The sequence below is a fragment of the Eptatretus burgeri genome, chromosome 4 (genome assembly GCF_056783735.1).
Source record: "Eptatretus burgeri isolate ZD-2024b chromosome 4, Ebu_testis_v1, whole genome shotgun sequence".
NCBI lineage: Eukaryota > Metazoa > Chordata > Myxini > Myxiniformes > Myxinidae > Eptatretus > Eptatretus burgeri.
The window spans coordinates 65,216,003-65,231,271 of NC_140964.1; the positions used below are offsets into that span (position 1 = coordinate 65,216,003).

The 15,269-nt window shown below is 42.7% G+C and overlaps 1 protein-coding gene across 12 annotated transcripts in view; it reads left to right on the forward strand.

Moving 5' to 3' along the window:
* Positions 1-8,783, forward strand: part of IFT54 (intraflagellar transport 54) — a 51,553-nt gene extending 42,770 nt beyond the window's left edge. For 3 of the 12 annotated variants that reach the window (XM_085878479.1, XM_085878475.1, XM_085878476.1), the window contains 3 exons: positions 5,946-6,160; positions 7,593-7,728; positions 7,909-8,783. In XM_085878479.1, the coding sequence (XP_085734605.1) occupies positions 5,946-6,160; positions 7,593-7,728; positions 7,909-8,007 (450 nt within the window). In that variant the 3' untranslated portion in view covers positions 8,008-8,783. Of the gene's footprint in view, positions 1-5,945; positions 6,161-7,592 lie in introns of all 12 variants that reach the window. The other 9 variants (XR_015057490.1, XM_085878477.1, XR_015057494.1 and 6 more) reach the window with 9 other exon arrangements.
* The last annotated feature ends 6,486 nt before the right edge of the window (positions 8,784-15,269 follow it).

The window sequence follows — 15,269 nt, forward strand, 5'->3', positions numbered from 1 at the left end:
ATGGTGAGACTTGAATATTCCTGTCCATTGACGATCCCCATCAAACTTGGCAGAACAAGAGCAATTTTCACGTGAAGAATGGATAAGGATTTCACCATCTCACTGTGCAAAGCTGGTAGAGTCCCACCCAAAAAGTTGCATAGCAGTCATTGCTGCAAAAGGTGCTTCACCAAGTACTGACATTAGGGGCTGAATACTTTTACAACCAGTGAATTTTGATTTGTACACGTTTTTTACAGGTATTCCTGACACGTAACCTCCTTCGACTATAACAGTGTTTCGTTTGATCTCTCCAGTTATGAATATAAAAGTACATTTGGAAAAATTGTTTCCACATAATTTGTAATTAATCTAAATGTGGCTTGATTGGTAGGGGTGAATACTTTTGTAAGCATATGTATGTATGTATGTATGTATGTATGTAGGTCTGAAAATGATAGAAAGAAAAGACAGGGCTGGCTCAATTTCCACCAAATTTTGCATATGTGTTGGTAGTGCCCATGGTCATCATCGGCACAAAAAATACCCTCAGCCCTATGTAGGGGGTGCAGGGGGGTTAGGGGGGTAGAGATGACTTACGATTTTCACCTGATGTCCACCAAATTTTGCATACATGTTGGTAATACCCAGCGTAAACCCCTCCTGTGAGTGTGGGGGGGGGGGGAGGGGAGTAAGACAACTTGCCAATGCTCTCTTCAGTTTCAGGTAATTCTAGTATTTTGAAACCAGTTGCTCTTGCTGGCATCCTTGGGTTAACCTTTGATGTGGTGTGGTATCCTATTGGTTTAGCATCAACTTAAAACATTAACTTGAACTGGTTCTTCTGGTCACATTAACTTAAAGCCACTTCTATTCTGATGTGCTCAAAAATGAAAATCAGCTGTCCTTGGAGTATTTCTTTCTGTAAATCAGACTGCATGACAATTCATTACCTGCAATTGATATACGATAGGCACTTCCTGGGGGTTTGTTCATGACAGAAACAGGAGAAGCTGTTATACTCCTGGCTCTGAGGGGGGGGGGGGGTGTTTGTGTACATGACTCTTTTAGAGCGTGACCCTAATTTTTTTGTTCTATATGCCAAGACCTTCAAAAAAAGTTTGGGTAACACCTCTAGATCAAGTACGTTTTCTCTGTAAGGTCCATCTTGGATTCGCAGTTGGCTACCAGCAAACCATAATTGAACCAAAATGCCAGTATTGGGTTTAGATGGAATAAATCATTATTAAGCTTTCAAAATTATTAATTTTGATTTACTTCAATCACTTATGCATTGCTTAACACATTTTAGCATGATTTATTCTCTTAAAACTTGGTTTACAGTAAAAATGACCATATTTTATGTAATTATAGTCAAAAATAGCTTTCAACTTGAAAGTAGCTCAAAGTTTGATGGTCTCTGAATGACTTAATATTGTAAGTAGAGCTATAAAATTTGGCCAAAAGTTTCATTATTAAGTTCTCTGAGCAATTCAATTTTCATATTCTCACAATGGGGCTATGTGTGATGACCATAGAGCTCATTGTAAACCAAAGTCACCCCTACCCCCAAATGGCCACTTTTGCGGTATTTCATCAAATGATGATATCTCCTTAATTAAATGCCTTGGAAAGTTGATTTTTTTTATACTAAATATAGGTTATTGACCCCAAGGAATTCATTGTTAACATTTTTGTATTTTTTTTTAGCTGATCTAATTAGCATAATCCCAAGATCCAGGACCTTGTCTCAGTTTTTGTTTCCCTTTGTGAGGTATACCATCAGTATGGACGTTGTGACTATGTGTTTGACATGTACTCTGAAGATCCCTCAGTGAAGGACAGTGAGAAAACTATAACGGCACTCATAGAGCGCATACCTTCGCCGCCACTACTTTTTTTGTTCTTGGTATGAGTGTGGGGAACTGGTTTCATATGAATGGTCTTATGACACAAACCACATATCTATAATGTCATGACCCCCCCTGACTTTCGGGGGCTACGGACTAAACAACAATCAACTCACGTCGTTTTGGCGAGTCTTCACTCGCAAGCTCGGTGAATACAACGTTTCAACAAGAGAAGGTAATCTCGTTTGATGCTGGTTTCATGCAAATCGAACAAGAATTGACTGAGTTATGCCGAAAACTGCATATTTTTCAAGGGCGTGACCCCCCCCCCCCGACATTTTACCCCAACCGGTGACATGTGTTATGACATCATTGTGTCACAAGATTGGGCATTAAATTCTGAACATTTTGGTGCTGGGTTCATGTAAAGCGGACAAGAATTGACCGCGTTATGACAAAAACCGCATATTTTTCAAGGTCGTGACCCCCCTGACCTTTGACCCCTAACCGGTAACAAGAGTATGGGCGTCATTGTGTCATATTGCATATCACAAGATGAGGCGTTGAATTCTGAACATTTTGGCGTTAGTTGCATGCAAATTGAATAAAAAATTGACCGTGTTATCGTAAAAAGACGATTTTGACCTTTTCGTGACCTTGACCTTGATCTTTGACCCGAACGATCCCAAAATCTAATCGAATGCTTCCTGGCTAATAACCAATCATCCCACCAAATTTCATGCAATTCGGTTTAATACTTTTTGAGTTATACGAATCACAAGATTACAAATAAATAAATAAATAAATAAATACACGCCGACCAAAACATAATCTATCGCAGAATGCGAAGGTAATGAGGCGATGTGATACTCTTCCAATTGAGCACAGTTCTATTGAACCAGGAACACCTCTACCAAAAAAGATGGAAACTTTCTGGCCCTCAAACATCAACAAGCTTCTTTTGGAGAAGTGCATCTAGTATCATCTTCGAGGAAATGCTCCTGAAACTCTTCAATACCCCACTGTGGTTAGCCAGGTAACCAAAGAAGATGATAATTGGCAGTGTGTCATGATTCACAAAGGTGAAGAAAATGTGATGGCCCATCTTCAATCATCTTTCGAAGAAGCTGACTTCCGTATACCTCTTCATGTCTTGGACTCACTAAAGGCAGGACACAAAGTATGTGTTGTCATCTCAAATGACACTGATGTCATTGTTGCCCTGCTCTACCACATACCAGTCTTCCAGCAGCACAACCTTAAGCAGCTGTGGGTGTGAGCTGGAGTGGGTGACACCACTCGGTATGTGCCTCTTCATACCTTGTTCCAGCGTGTGGGTCATCAGCTCTGTGCAGTACTACCAGCTGTGCATAGCCTTACAGGGTGTGACATCACAAGTAGAATTGGATCAAAGAAGGCAGCTTTGCAGGTAGAGCCAGAAAAGTTTCTCAAACACTTTGTGAGATCACCAACCCTCTCTCCATCATTAATTCACAATGCTGAGCATTACTTGGTGAAGGTGCTGAAAAGTGGAAGTGATGTTACAAATTTCGATGATCTCCGAGCAGAGATGTTCCATTTCAACAAAAGTAGTTCTCTTCATAACTTGCCTCCAACCAGCCAGGGACTCATATCCTACGTGGATTCTTTAATGCTTACACTACCATGCATACCTTGGACAGCCATACTGATCCTGAAACTGTTGAGTCACTGAAGCCAGAGGATTGTGGCTATGAGTATGAGCAGGGTCAGCTAATACCTGCAACATTGTGGAAAATCCTTCCTGCCCATTGGTCTGTATTCTGTACTTGTGATAAGTGTGCTAGGTCAACTTGCTCTTGCAAGATGGCTGGGGTCAGATGTTGCAGATTCCGTCGGTGCAAAAAAACATCACCCTACTGCAAAAATCCAATTACTTAATGTGATTCTCGGGAATTCTGCAACTTTATGTGGAGAAGACTGTTTGAGCTTAGCATTATATTCTTACAGTTGATTTATGTGTATTATGTAGTGTATGGAGCAATATTAGTTCTAGCAGTATGTAGCGTAGGTAGTGTAGTACTTAGAACATGTTATAAATCTTGAATGTTGGATGAGTGATAATTCAAGAAAATGTATCAACAACACATTAGAACAATTTTACCTGGACTTTATGAGCTAGTTTGTAGTAATGTACATGTAACTAGTATGAAAATGCAGTGTGTTTACTGTAGTTTTCTAGAAAACTATCCAGGTACATGTATGTATGTAGTAAATTATGTAGTGTGTGTAATAATATTAGTACTAGCGGTATGTAGCATATGTAATGTAGCATTTAGAACAAGTTATCTTGAATGCTGGATGAGTGATAATTCAAGAAAATATATCAACAAGAAGTCAGGAACATATTGAGCTATTTGGCAGCAATGTGTATGTATCTAATCGTATTGATGTATGTGTACCACTGTATTGATGGTTGTGCATAAACCAGAACTTATTTCAATGTGTAAACATTTAAATTCTTAAATTAATATTGCTTTTGACATCTTTTACTTGATAGGCGAGAGGGAGTGGGAAGGATATTAAGTTAGAGTTTCATCTTGAATATTGTTCTGCATTCCGAATTTTCAATATTTTGGCAGCAATTTTGGAATTATTAATAAGTCGATCAACTCCAAAAACTCCAAAAATGTAACCAATGAATTTCTTGTGGTCAAAAACCTATATATACATGTAGTATCAAAATCAACTTCCCCTGCCATTTAGTTGAGTAGATATCATCATTTGATGAAATACCATAAAAGTGACCATTTGGGGGTAGGGGTGACTTTCGTTTACAATGAGCTCTGTGGTCATCACACATAGCCCCATTATGATAATATGAAAATTAAATTGCTCAGAGAACTTGATAATGAAACTTTTGGCCAAATTTTATAGCTCTACTTACAATATTAAATCATTCAGAGACCATCAAACTTTGAGCTACTTTCAAGTTGAAAGCTATTTTTGACTAAAATTACGTAAAATATGGTCATTTTCTACTGTGAACCAAATTTTAAGAGAATAAGTCATGCTAAAATGTGTTGAGCAATGCATAAGTAATTGAAGTAAATCAAAATTAATAATTTATGGGTGTTTACTAATGATTTATTTCATCTAAACCCAATATGGGCATTTTGGTTCAATTATAGTTTGCTGGTAGCCAACTGCGAATCCAAGATGGACCCTACAGAGAAAATGTACTTGATCTGGAGGTGTTACCCAAACTTTTTTTGAAGGTCTTGGCATATTGAACAAAAAAAAAAATAGGGCGATGCTCTAAAAGAGTCATGTCCACAAACACCCCCCACCCCCCCCTCAAAGCCTATACTATTATAGAACAGTCTGCTGGATCTTCTTTTAGGAAAGCTGGTCTGGATGAGTTGCTGTGGTGACACTGGGCAGTGTTGCTGCATTGTCCAGAGGGTACAGGGTGTGTGTCTTAACAGGTTGGCACTTACCGCCTGATAGTACAGGGAGCCTGAACACAGTCGTAGCGTACTGAGAGGCTGCTCCATCAGCAGGCGAATAATACACCGTCTGCTTTAGTGCCTTGTCGCGCATGGATGGGTGTCCCTGAAGTGGGATGAGCTGGGTCACCAACGAGGCCACTGGACTGCTGGTGTTACGGCATCGGGTCATGTAATCACACTGATGTCTGGGATTACTGTGGCATATACCATGAAGGGTGGCTTTTATACTCAGTTTCCCTCACTTTCTTTTTCTCTGGAAAGCAGCCATTAGGTGAACCACGGCTTATACATGCAAGCATGGAAACGGCCGTAAAACGACGACGACGACGACGATGATGATGGTCCAAATTATGGAAAGAAGCTCTCTGCATAATTTAGCTGGGAAATATGCTTATGGATATACCGTAATCTCAGTCAATTGCCTTGGCTCAACTTTTTAGTTTCACATTGATCTGATGCAGTTTCACACACATTATTCTGCTGACATTGCTCACTTAATATAATGGAGACGCAGCAAATTAATCAACCACACTGGATTCAATTAAATTATTTTCACTGCAAAGAGGTTGTTTGATATGAGGAAAGTGTTAAGGTAGGCATGTTCCTGGTCGAATAATGTGAGCAGGTGGTGTTTGATGCCAGGAGGCAGAGACAGCGAGAGCAGGTGGAGCGGGAGATCGAGCAGCTCCGTGCTGCAGTGCAGGAACTGTGTCGCGGCACGCAGCCATTGGGAAAGGTTATGGACTTCCTCCAAGAAGACACTGACAGCATGCAGCTCGAGATGCAAGCTTGGTGCCAGGAATGGCGAAAGCTCTCCGAGGCACTGGACCACGAGCGGAGGTTTGCTGTTTCGGCCGTTGATGCAAGTTCAGCCTTTAAAATTCAACTTGACACATTGCTGTCTATTACAGGTCCTCCACTTGTTACCTCCATCCCAAAGGTGGATGGAAGTTATGTTTTCACCCCTGTCTGTCTATTTCTTTGTGAACAAAATATCTCAAGAAGTTGTAGATGGATTCAGACTAAATTTGGTGGAGAGTTTGGGTATTAACAAGGAAGAATTGATTCGATTTTGGTGAAGATCCAATTCCGGATCCAGATCCGAGAATTTTTTAAAAGTGATTCTTCAGCATTGAGTGATCGGGCTAAAATGACATACAGCACATATCTCAAAAAGTTTTGGACATATTCGGACGAAACTTTGTGAATGAGTTGGTTAGGTGACAAGAAAAAGTCGATTAAATTTTAGTTTCAGTTCAAATCCAGATCCGGCCGATCAGTGGGATACAAAACGTAAACTAATCAGCTTGGCAGAGGAATGCGCTCTACCGAATGCCCTTCCAGTCTTCCTAATTTTTAAAATTATTAACATTCTCTCTGTCTCTGTCTCTGTCTCTATCTCTGTCTCTGTCTCTCTCTCTCTCAGAACTTTGTTGAGACATAAAGCAACTTGCCATTTGCCTCGTTGCAGTATATTGAAAAGTTGTCATGTCAGATATTTTTTATTTGTACCTTCTTGTGGGTATAATATTTTTATTTGAAGATACAGTTGCAGTACCTCTCTCTATGGAGTGCAGCCTGTGGCTGCTGGTTGCATCATTGGTTGGGACGCGGCTATGCCGCTGATGCAGTGTCCCCCTTACCAGTATACTGGTACTCATTTTGCCGACCTCGGAAGGATGACAGGCTGAGTTAACCTCCTGGTGTATTAATTCAGCGGCCCAACGGGGCTTGAACTCAGGACCCTAGGATCCCAAGCCGCCACCCTAACCACCAACCACCAAAAAGTATTAAACCAAATATTAACCACCTAACCACCTAACCAGCCAACACCAGGCTACAGTTGCAGTACCTAAGAATGGTTCATTGGATGGAATTGCAGATTCTCGTTCATGTTCTGGTTTTGAATTGAGCAACTTTTCACAGTTTTCCATTCAACGGTCAAGTAACAAGGTCACAGCAAAAAAAATCTTGATCATGATAGGCAATTGGAGTGAGGGGGTGCAAATGTGAATGTTCCAATCAAATGAGCACTTACTCGACAGTATGTTCTCCAATAAGAGCTAGTATTCAGAAACAATGCGCATTTCAAGGAAAAGGCATCATATGAGTAAACTTCAGCTAAAATACGCAAGTTTTATTGTTTTAAGTAAGGGTCTTTGGATAAATCCACAAAAGACGCTAACATCTAAGATTCAGACCGACGATGCCACTTGCTTGTGCGAGCCAATTCTACTGCAATGACCTTACATTCTGTTCACTCGTTCTGCAGCCTAATGGAACAAGCCGTGGAACCCCTGCAAACACAGCTCACAGGACTTGATCAGCAGATACTTGAGCAGCAAGACAAGATCTGCGTGGTGAAGGCACGCGTGTTGCGGAATGAGGAAAAGATACAGAAGATGCTGGCCAGTACACACCTCTACACTCATATGTAGATGTCAGATCCTCATCGCCAAACTCGGCTTAAGAACAAAAAAGAAATGTACTTCCAGCTGACTACCTTTTACTGTTGAACAAATGTTCCAACATTGTGTTTCTATAACTCAGGTTGCATATTGATTCAATGCAATGTGATTCACCAACAGCACCTGAAATTTCAAGCTATAGATTCTCCCATCATTGCAGCGAGGGGTTTGTACTCGGTGAGCAATGTAACCTCACGGACACGACTCGTGTTTGTGTAGTTATAGGTCTCAATCCCATGTGAAGCTGTAAGTAACCACAATACAAGTGATGTTTCTTATGAGCTCGCATTGAGCAGGCATTACAATTCCTTTTTCATTTTTTTTTGTACACGTCCTGGCAAGATGTATTATATAAATTAAGATGTTTGTGTTGTTTTTTTAAACTTGTCTAAGGGATAAAATATTTAATTTGCGGGTATTGTGAATTCCTCCATTTAATCAAATGATTTAGTCATGTGCAAATGTTAATATTGCACCTCATATGACCAATGGTTAAGTCTAAAAGAAGCCATCATTCTCTGCTTTTGCTTTGCAGATTTGAACCGAATGCCAAAAGAGAACCTGCATTATATCTTGTTTTTGCCATTTTTTCAAAAGGTACTTCGTTATCCATCGGCTATTGCAACAGATTATCCCAAACTTGCAAATTGTGGGGGGATTTTGACACGAGCCAGTAAATCCTTCTCATTGATATTTTTCTTTGAGATGGATGTGGCACCAAGGCTTAAGTTCTGTTTTTGCATTCCAACTGCACCCTTATCTTGCACGGATTATACTTTGCGTCTGTCTGTAAGTGCAGTGCGAACACGATGGCTTTGTGTAACCAGGCACGACCGCTCTAACTACACCGAGCCATACACGTGCGTGTTTGTCCCAAGAAGGGGGATTGCAAGAAATGTTCAGTTGTCTTTTATTTTCCGAGACATCGAACCAAAATATATTGTGGACGTACATTTTTACTCAGATATGAAAAGTAATTAAAAGGCGCAAAACAATGACTGTTGTTTGATTTTTATTATCAGTCGTGAACACTTTTGCATTGCTTCATTCTACTGCCAAATATCTAAAAAAAAACAAAAATAAACAAAACAAGAACTCGTGTGGTTGTTAAAGTGGGTTTGCTATTTTTAAATATGCTGCTCAAAGGAAATCGAGGTTCAGCAATGGATTTTTTTTGTTTGTTTGTTTTTTTGACCGAAAGCTTCTACTGGCACACGCTAGGGGGTCATGACTACCCACAGTCGCAGTCGGATGACTCTGCCAAAAAGACGGTAACCAGATCCCAAGTCACAGCCGATTGCAGCCAAGATTTTGAGTGGTTGGAATATATGTGCTGTTTTACCGAATACTAGGAAACAGGATTCGTGCCATGATATTGCTAAAATATAAATAACTCTCATTTACTAGTTACATACTTTAATGAAATTACCCAGATTATCTTAAACCTATCCTAAGCAAAGCGAATATACAAAAGCTCAGTTCACCAAAATACGTCAGCACAATCGCCGAATTCCAAAACCAAGACATTCGAAGTATTTTAGCACACTGAGAGATTGTATGAAGCACGTGATGGTTGACTTGATGGTGCAGTGAGCAGTAGAGGCAGTTGTGAGAAATTTATAATGAATAATAATGAAGGCCATTGCAAAGCAGAGGACAGTGCTGGAGGAGAAGTACTCGTCGATGTTCTAAGTTATATGTCACACGATGATGCCAATAAACTGTGCTTTGTTCAGCGTCTGTGCAAGCTGAATCCGTTTGCATTTCTCACATCAGCTATGCTATGGAGAATCACTCCTGCCTGCTGTAGTGAGTGACCAGTGTGCTGAACCAGGCTGACATAAACTCACAATTGTTGCAGAAACAGTGTGTCCCAGTCAAGGATGCTCCAAATAGCTCCATTGGACTCGACTGAGGCCAAGTCTTTGATGAACGCTGAGGCTGTTCTCGTTTTGAAGGGATAACTCACCCAAGCATGACGTGATGTGATGTGATACGACGTGATCCTAGTGAAGCGACTTCACCCAATATCTCTTGGTACTTGGTAGATTTATCCCTTTTCAGTTATGGGTGGGGATCTCAGGTTCCTCTTGAATTTTGTCATGTCCGATGCAGATACTATGTTCTCTGGGCGGCTGTTCAAGGGTGTCAGCACTCCATTGTTACTCTTTGCTCTGCTTGCTTTGTTTGTTGATGTTCGTTGTCTCTTCACACCTGGTTCTCACATTTTTATCAGCTGCATGCCTGGCATCTCAATGGCTAACCACACAGTTGCCCATATTTCCATGAATTTAACTTGTTCGGACATGGCTCCACCTGCCTGGGCAAGCCCCAGCCCTGCCATTCAGCCCTGCTATTGTCCAACAACGATGAATAATTCTGACCAATGATGAATTGCTCATTATTTGCCATTTTTACGATGATTATTTATCAAACTATAATTCACATTTCCCTTCTCTTGACTTAACTAACGTTGCAAATCTCTCTGGTTATTCTTTGAGAGCTCGCTCAGCACTGGCAAGTCTGGCAGTTCACTCAGGCATATTGACAGGAGCTGCAAGCAACAATCATACCTACACTCTTATCCACCTACAAGGCCTTCATTCACAGCTTGATGGAGTACTGGTCTCCCATTTGGACTGGTGGCCCTGCCTCATATCTTACTCTGTCTATTTGTCAGTCTATATTTCTGTTTGTTTGTTTGTGTGTAGGATATCTCAAGAAGTTGTGGACGGATCCGGATGAAATTTTGTGGACAGGTTCGGTGTGTGACAAGGTCGAACTGATTAGATTTTGGTGAAGATCTGGATCCTGATCCGACTACTACAATTTTTAAAGTGATTCTTCACCATTCAGATATAGGGCCAAAAACGATATAGTGTTGTGGGGCCGGTATTGGTGGCGAGCATGACCGCTTGGGGGAGCAGTAGAGTCGTCTCCACCGAACACCCGGAATTTACGTCGTGACCCTCGGATTAGTCCGAAAGGCACGGGTCCCTTACAGGACCATGAATCGCCAATAATTTCACCACGTGGGGTAGGGTTAATTGCCAAACTTCAATATACCTAATTACCCACGCGGCAAAGCTACCGGAGAATTCACAGACCTCGAGCGGGACGAGCCGTTACCATGCCCGAACCGTGTGTAACCCGAGCGGATGGTTACCAAGGCCCGTCGGTCCAAATTAACAATTTACTGCCTCGCTGTTTCTCAACACGCACCGTGCTAAGCCAATAAAAGAAATGACAGGGAAGAGCTGGGACATTCAACAATAGGGAAATTTATTACAATAATAATCGGGGCGGGAAGCACGTAAGGGCAGAGTTATCCGAATATCAGGCAGGCAATATACAGTGAGCAAAAGCACTTAACAATTGTACTTATCAGATAGGCCCACACAAAGACACACACCCAAAACAAACTGACCGCATCGGGTCTTTATTGAAGGCTTCCAGCTCAAGGAAAGGTGAGCTGGAGACCAGAGCCTGTGCTTGGACCTGTCCGCCTCATGCGGTCTTCGACGATCTGGCTCAGTGGCGGGACTCAACTACGCAGCTTTCATGTGGCGTCAAGGACAAAGGCACCAGGAGTGGAGCGGCAGACGCCAGCACGATCCGGACGGCAAAAGAAGCGAGGAGGCAGCGAGGCAGGCGAAGCAAGTGATTCTCCTCAGGCTCCGACACACAACCAGGCTCCGACGCCAACACGAACCCGAATATGAATACCCCTCCAAAGGGAGCCTGGTCTTTTATCCGCTCCTTGAGCGGGGCGGAGCCTCGGTGTCGGACGCTCTGTGCGCCCTTGGTTGGACAGGGATCAGGTGTGTTGGCGCGCTGTTCGCTCCTGATTGGACAGCAAGGGGAGCCTGGTAAAGCGCTAGTTCAGTGGAGGAGCCGTGAATGGGAACGCGCTGTAAAGCGCGAGTTCAGTGGCAGGGTGGTTGGTTTGTCGGATCTAAGGATTTAAAGACCTGACTATAAAACAACTTCGCAGCGCACATACACTTACTTACCTATTAAACAAGGGACGGGACCCTATCTAGAAACACATACTTACCGATATAACTGATCTATAAGGACTCTGGCTGTTGTGTGCGATGGGTTCCAGATTCGTAACAATAGTACTGTATAGCATGATATTTCAAAAACGTATTGGACCCGATATGTTCCTGCAGATCAGGCATTACGTGGCAGAGGTACGTGCTCTATCAAGTGCCCTTCTAATAATATAAATTGATTTCAGACTCATGGAGGAGCTTGTACATAAATCACATACAGGATAGACTTAAGGAGACATCAATGTACTTTTACATGAATTACAAAGGTTTGACTCAGCTTCGGCCCATCGACTCAGTTAATTATGAGACAACTTGCTGAAACCCATAAAGTTTAAAACCTCGGCTTTCAGATCATGTTAATTGATGTTTGCCTGCATTATATGGACATATGTTACTCACACATTGTGGAAGTAATAGATTCAAATTGTCAAGGGAACGACTCTTCCTCCCCTCTCGTCTGCCTACTTCTTACTCCTTCCCTTCTCCTCCCCCACCCTTTCCCACTTATGTTTACAAAGTCAAGGCTCATGGAGGAGCTCGAACACATAATGGATCAGGGTACAACATAACAAAAGGAACAGTAGAAAGAGAAGGGAGAAATGTCAACAGCAGGAATGAAGGACAAAATAAAGGTTGAGGGGTTGGGGAGAATGCAGGGGATGGATATTATGGATAGAAAAGCAGAATTTAGTGAGGGAGTGGTTCAACGGATGTAGAAAAGATCATGGTTTTGGTTGGGAGATGGTGGTAAACAGCTGTTTTGAAGAACACTGCATGCACGAGCATTGCAGATTTTCTCTCTCTCTCTGTCATGTCTTTGCCGGTCTCAGTTCCGTGGTTTCACGAGTGCAAGAGATAAGGAAAGCCGCTGTGGTTCTGAGAACACCCGCTGTGCATCCCTGTTCTTCCTGTCCCCTTTATCCTCGTTATTAAATATTCCCATTTTTGATGAAACATTGTCTTATTGTTGGGAGCGACCTCCATAGTGCTTATCCCTTAGATGGGCACTTTGGGTTCACGCGAGTGCAACAAACATGGATCACTGCTCGGGTCTCTTGGCCAACCTTGTTGGCAGATTTGACGTGGTCGTGTGTCCTCCTGAAACATCGTTTCATAAAAAATTAACCCGACGGACATCGAGATCTTTTCATCCCATTCCCGCCGGGCAGCATGACCATTGTTGAAGACTTCCAGCCGTTACAATGTCGATCATAATATAGACTCTGCTGTAGCCATGTCGTGAAGCAGATGAGGCTCTTAAAAACCTCAAGATCTCCGATTCACATTGCCTTGCTTTGCATTGGGATTCAGCTTCTACAGAAGGTTCTCACCACATGTCCTCATGTGCAGTGCCGTCCATTTTGTCCTCTTGTTATATAAACACCTTGGGTCGAGGAAAGTCAAATGGTCGTGTGACTACCAGTTCGACATTTGAAGAAATGAGAAACACTTGCTCTCTACCGGAGTAGCCAGCGGGTTGGGGAGAGGGGGGTCGTGTGTATGTACATGTCCACCATTATCATTCAGACGGCAGGGGGTTAAAATTCTTCTTAAAACGGCCATAATTATTCCCACGGTCTTGTCGGCTTGTCCGGGGGGAAGGTTGGCCGAAGTCTTTCATGAACCCACAGGCCAGGGCAGGATGTTTGGAATTTATTCAGGGCGCAGGCGATAGCTCACCAGCTGTTTGCAAAAGACATGTTTAACGTCCATCAAATTGTGCCGACAGATGGGACGTCCAGTTTGACGTCCATCCGAGGGACGGCACACACTGATGAATCATCCTGCCTGGGAAACACTGGGATGACGGTTTATAGCTGGGTCGGGATTCGATCCCAGACTGGACACCTTAGAAGTGACTATGCGTTGCAAATGGGGTTATGCATTGTAGTAGGATCAAATATGTGACCTCCCAAAAATTGCAAGAAAACGTTTTATGGGGGTTTTTTTTTTTTGGTTTGTTAGGTCTACAGAACAACATATTAAAAGTTGCTAAAAAATGGACTTCCAGAGAGGGTCTAAGCATGGTATTAGTAAAAATAACTAAATGTACGATTGTCCAAAAAAACAGAAACTGATGAAAATACTCCGAGAGCTACACAGTGTACCCTCGAGAAATTAGTTTTGATCTGCAGAGCGTATACTCCAAGGTACCTTTCCCGGATATTTACTCTTCATTTTCATCATCTGAAACTGGCTCAGTCGCCACATTTCCGCATTTTCCTTCTAAGCAACGTCTGCAAGCTCTGGTGCATTCAAGGCCATGTTTTTTTTGCAGCTACATTTCAGTATGCTACAAACTGTAGTGCAGTTGCAGTGGATCATTTTGGGCAGAAAGTCTTGTGCAGGGCTATTATGCATCATGAGTCGAATAAGTTTGTCCCCTTGCACATCCCAGCCCCATTCAGTCGGGTCCATGCCTTCTTCCTTGCCCATCCAAACCATGACTTGTAGGTACATCTGCCGAGAGTGAAGGTTTGTGGCCGAGGTTGTTGTTGGAGCCAGTTTTTCGGGTGTCACGGTCTTTGCTGCGGCCACTTTTTTGCAAATGAACTTGTAGCATAATGATGCTCTCTCTCCATCGAGTGCAGCCTGAGGCTGCTGGTTGCATCACTGGTTGGGACGCGGCTATGCCGCTGATGCAGTGTCCCCCTTACCAGTGCACTGATACTCATTTTGCCAACCTTGGAAGGATGACAGGCTGAGTCAACCTCCTGGTGTAGTAATTCAGTGGCCCAACGGGGCTTGAACTCAGCACCCCAGGATCCCAAGCCACCACCCTAACCACTAAGCCAACACCAGGCTGTAATGATGCGAAAGAGTCAGATTGGGTCCCGTTAAACAAGAACACCATCGCCTTGCAACCAGTGGTTTCTACAGTAAATTGATCTGCCATTGGTGCGCAAAAGACCTGTGAACAGGCACGCAAGACGGATTCACCCTTGATGACTTTTTGGAAAACAGATTTCTTCCCCACCCCAAAGATTCTCGAAGTAGTGTCACATCCGGAGAAGGCATGGGCAAACAACAGATCAGAGCAGACATCGTCACCAAGCAACCGTTTCAGAACTTTGATGCTACAAACATTTGGTTTCACCTTGTCTGACCGAAAGTACAGGTCCTTGCTGTCCTTCATCGTTGCATGATACAGCAGCAATACCAGCAGATCTGTGTCTTCTCCGATCAGGATTGTTGAATTGCAGGATGTCACTGTGACAGATGCTTTCGCTATGTCCAAGTCTGCATCTCCTTCAGCTTGTATGATATGACAGACTTTCTGCTGCAAGCATTCAGAGATCAAGTGGACGAGGGCCTGTTTGTTCATCTCATTTCAGAGGAAATCTTCCTTTCTCCCAACGAATGTTGTTGTATCTAATATGTTGACCTTGTTCGAAACCAGAGTTTGACGTCATCGCTGATGCG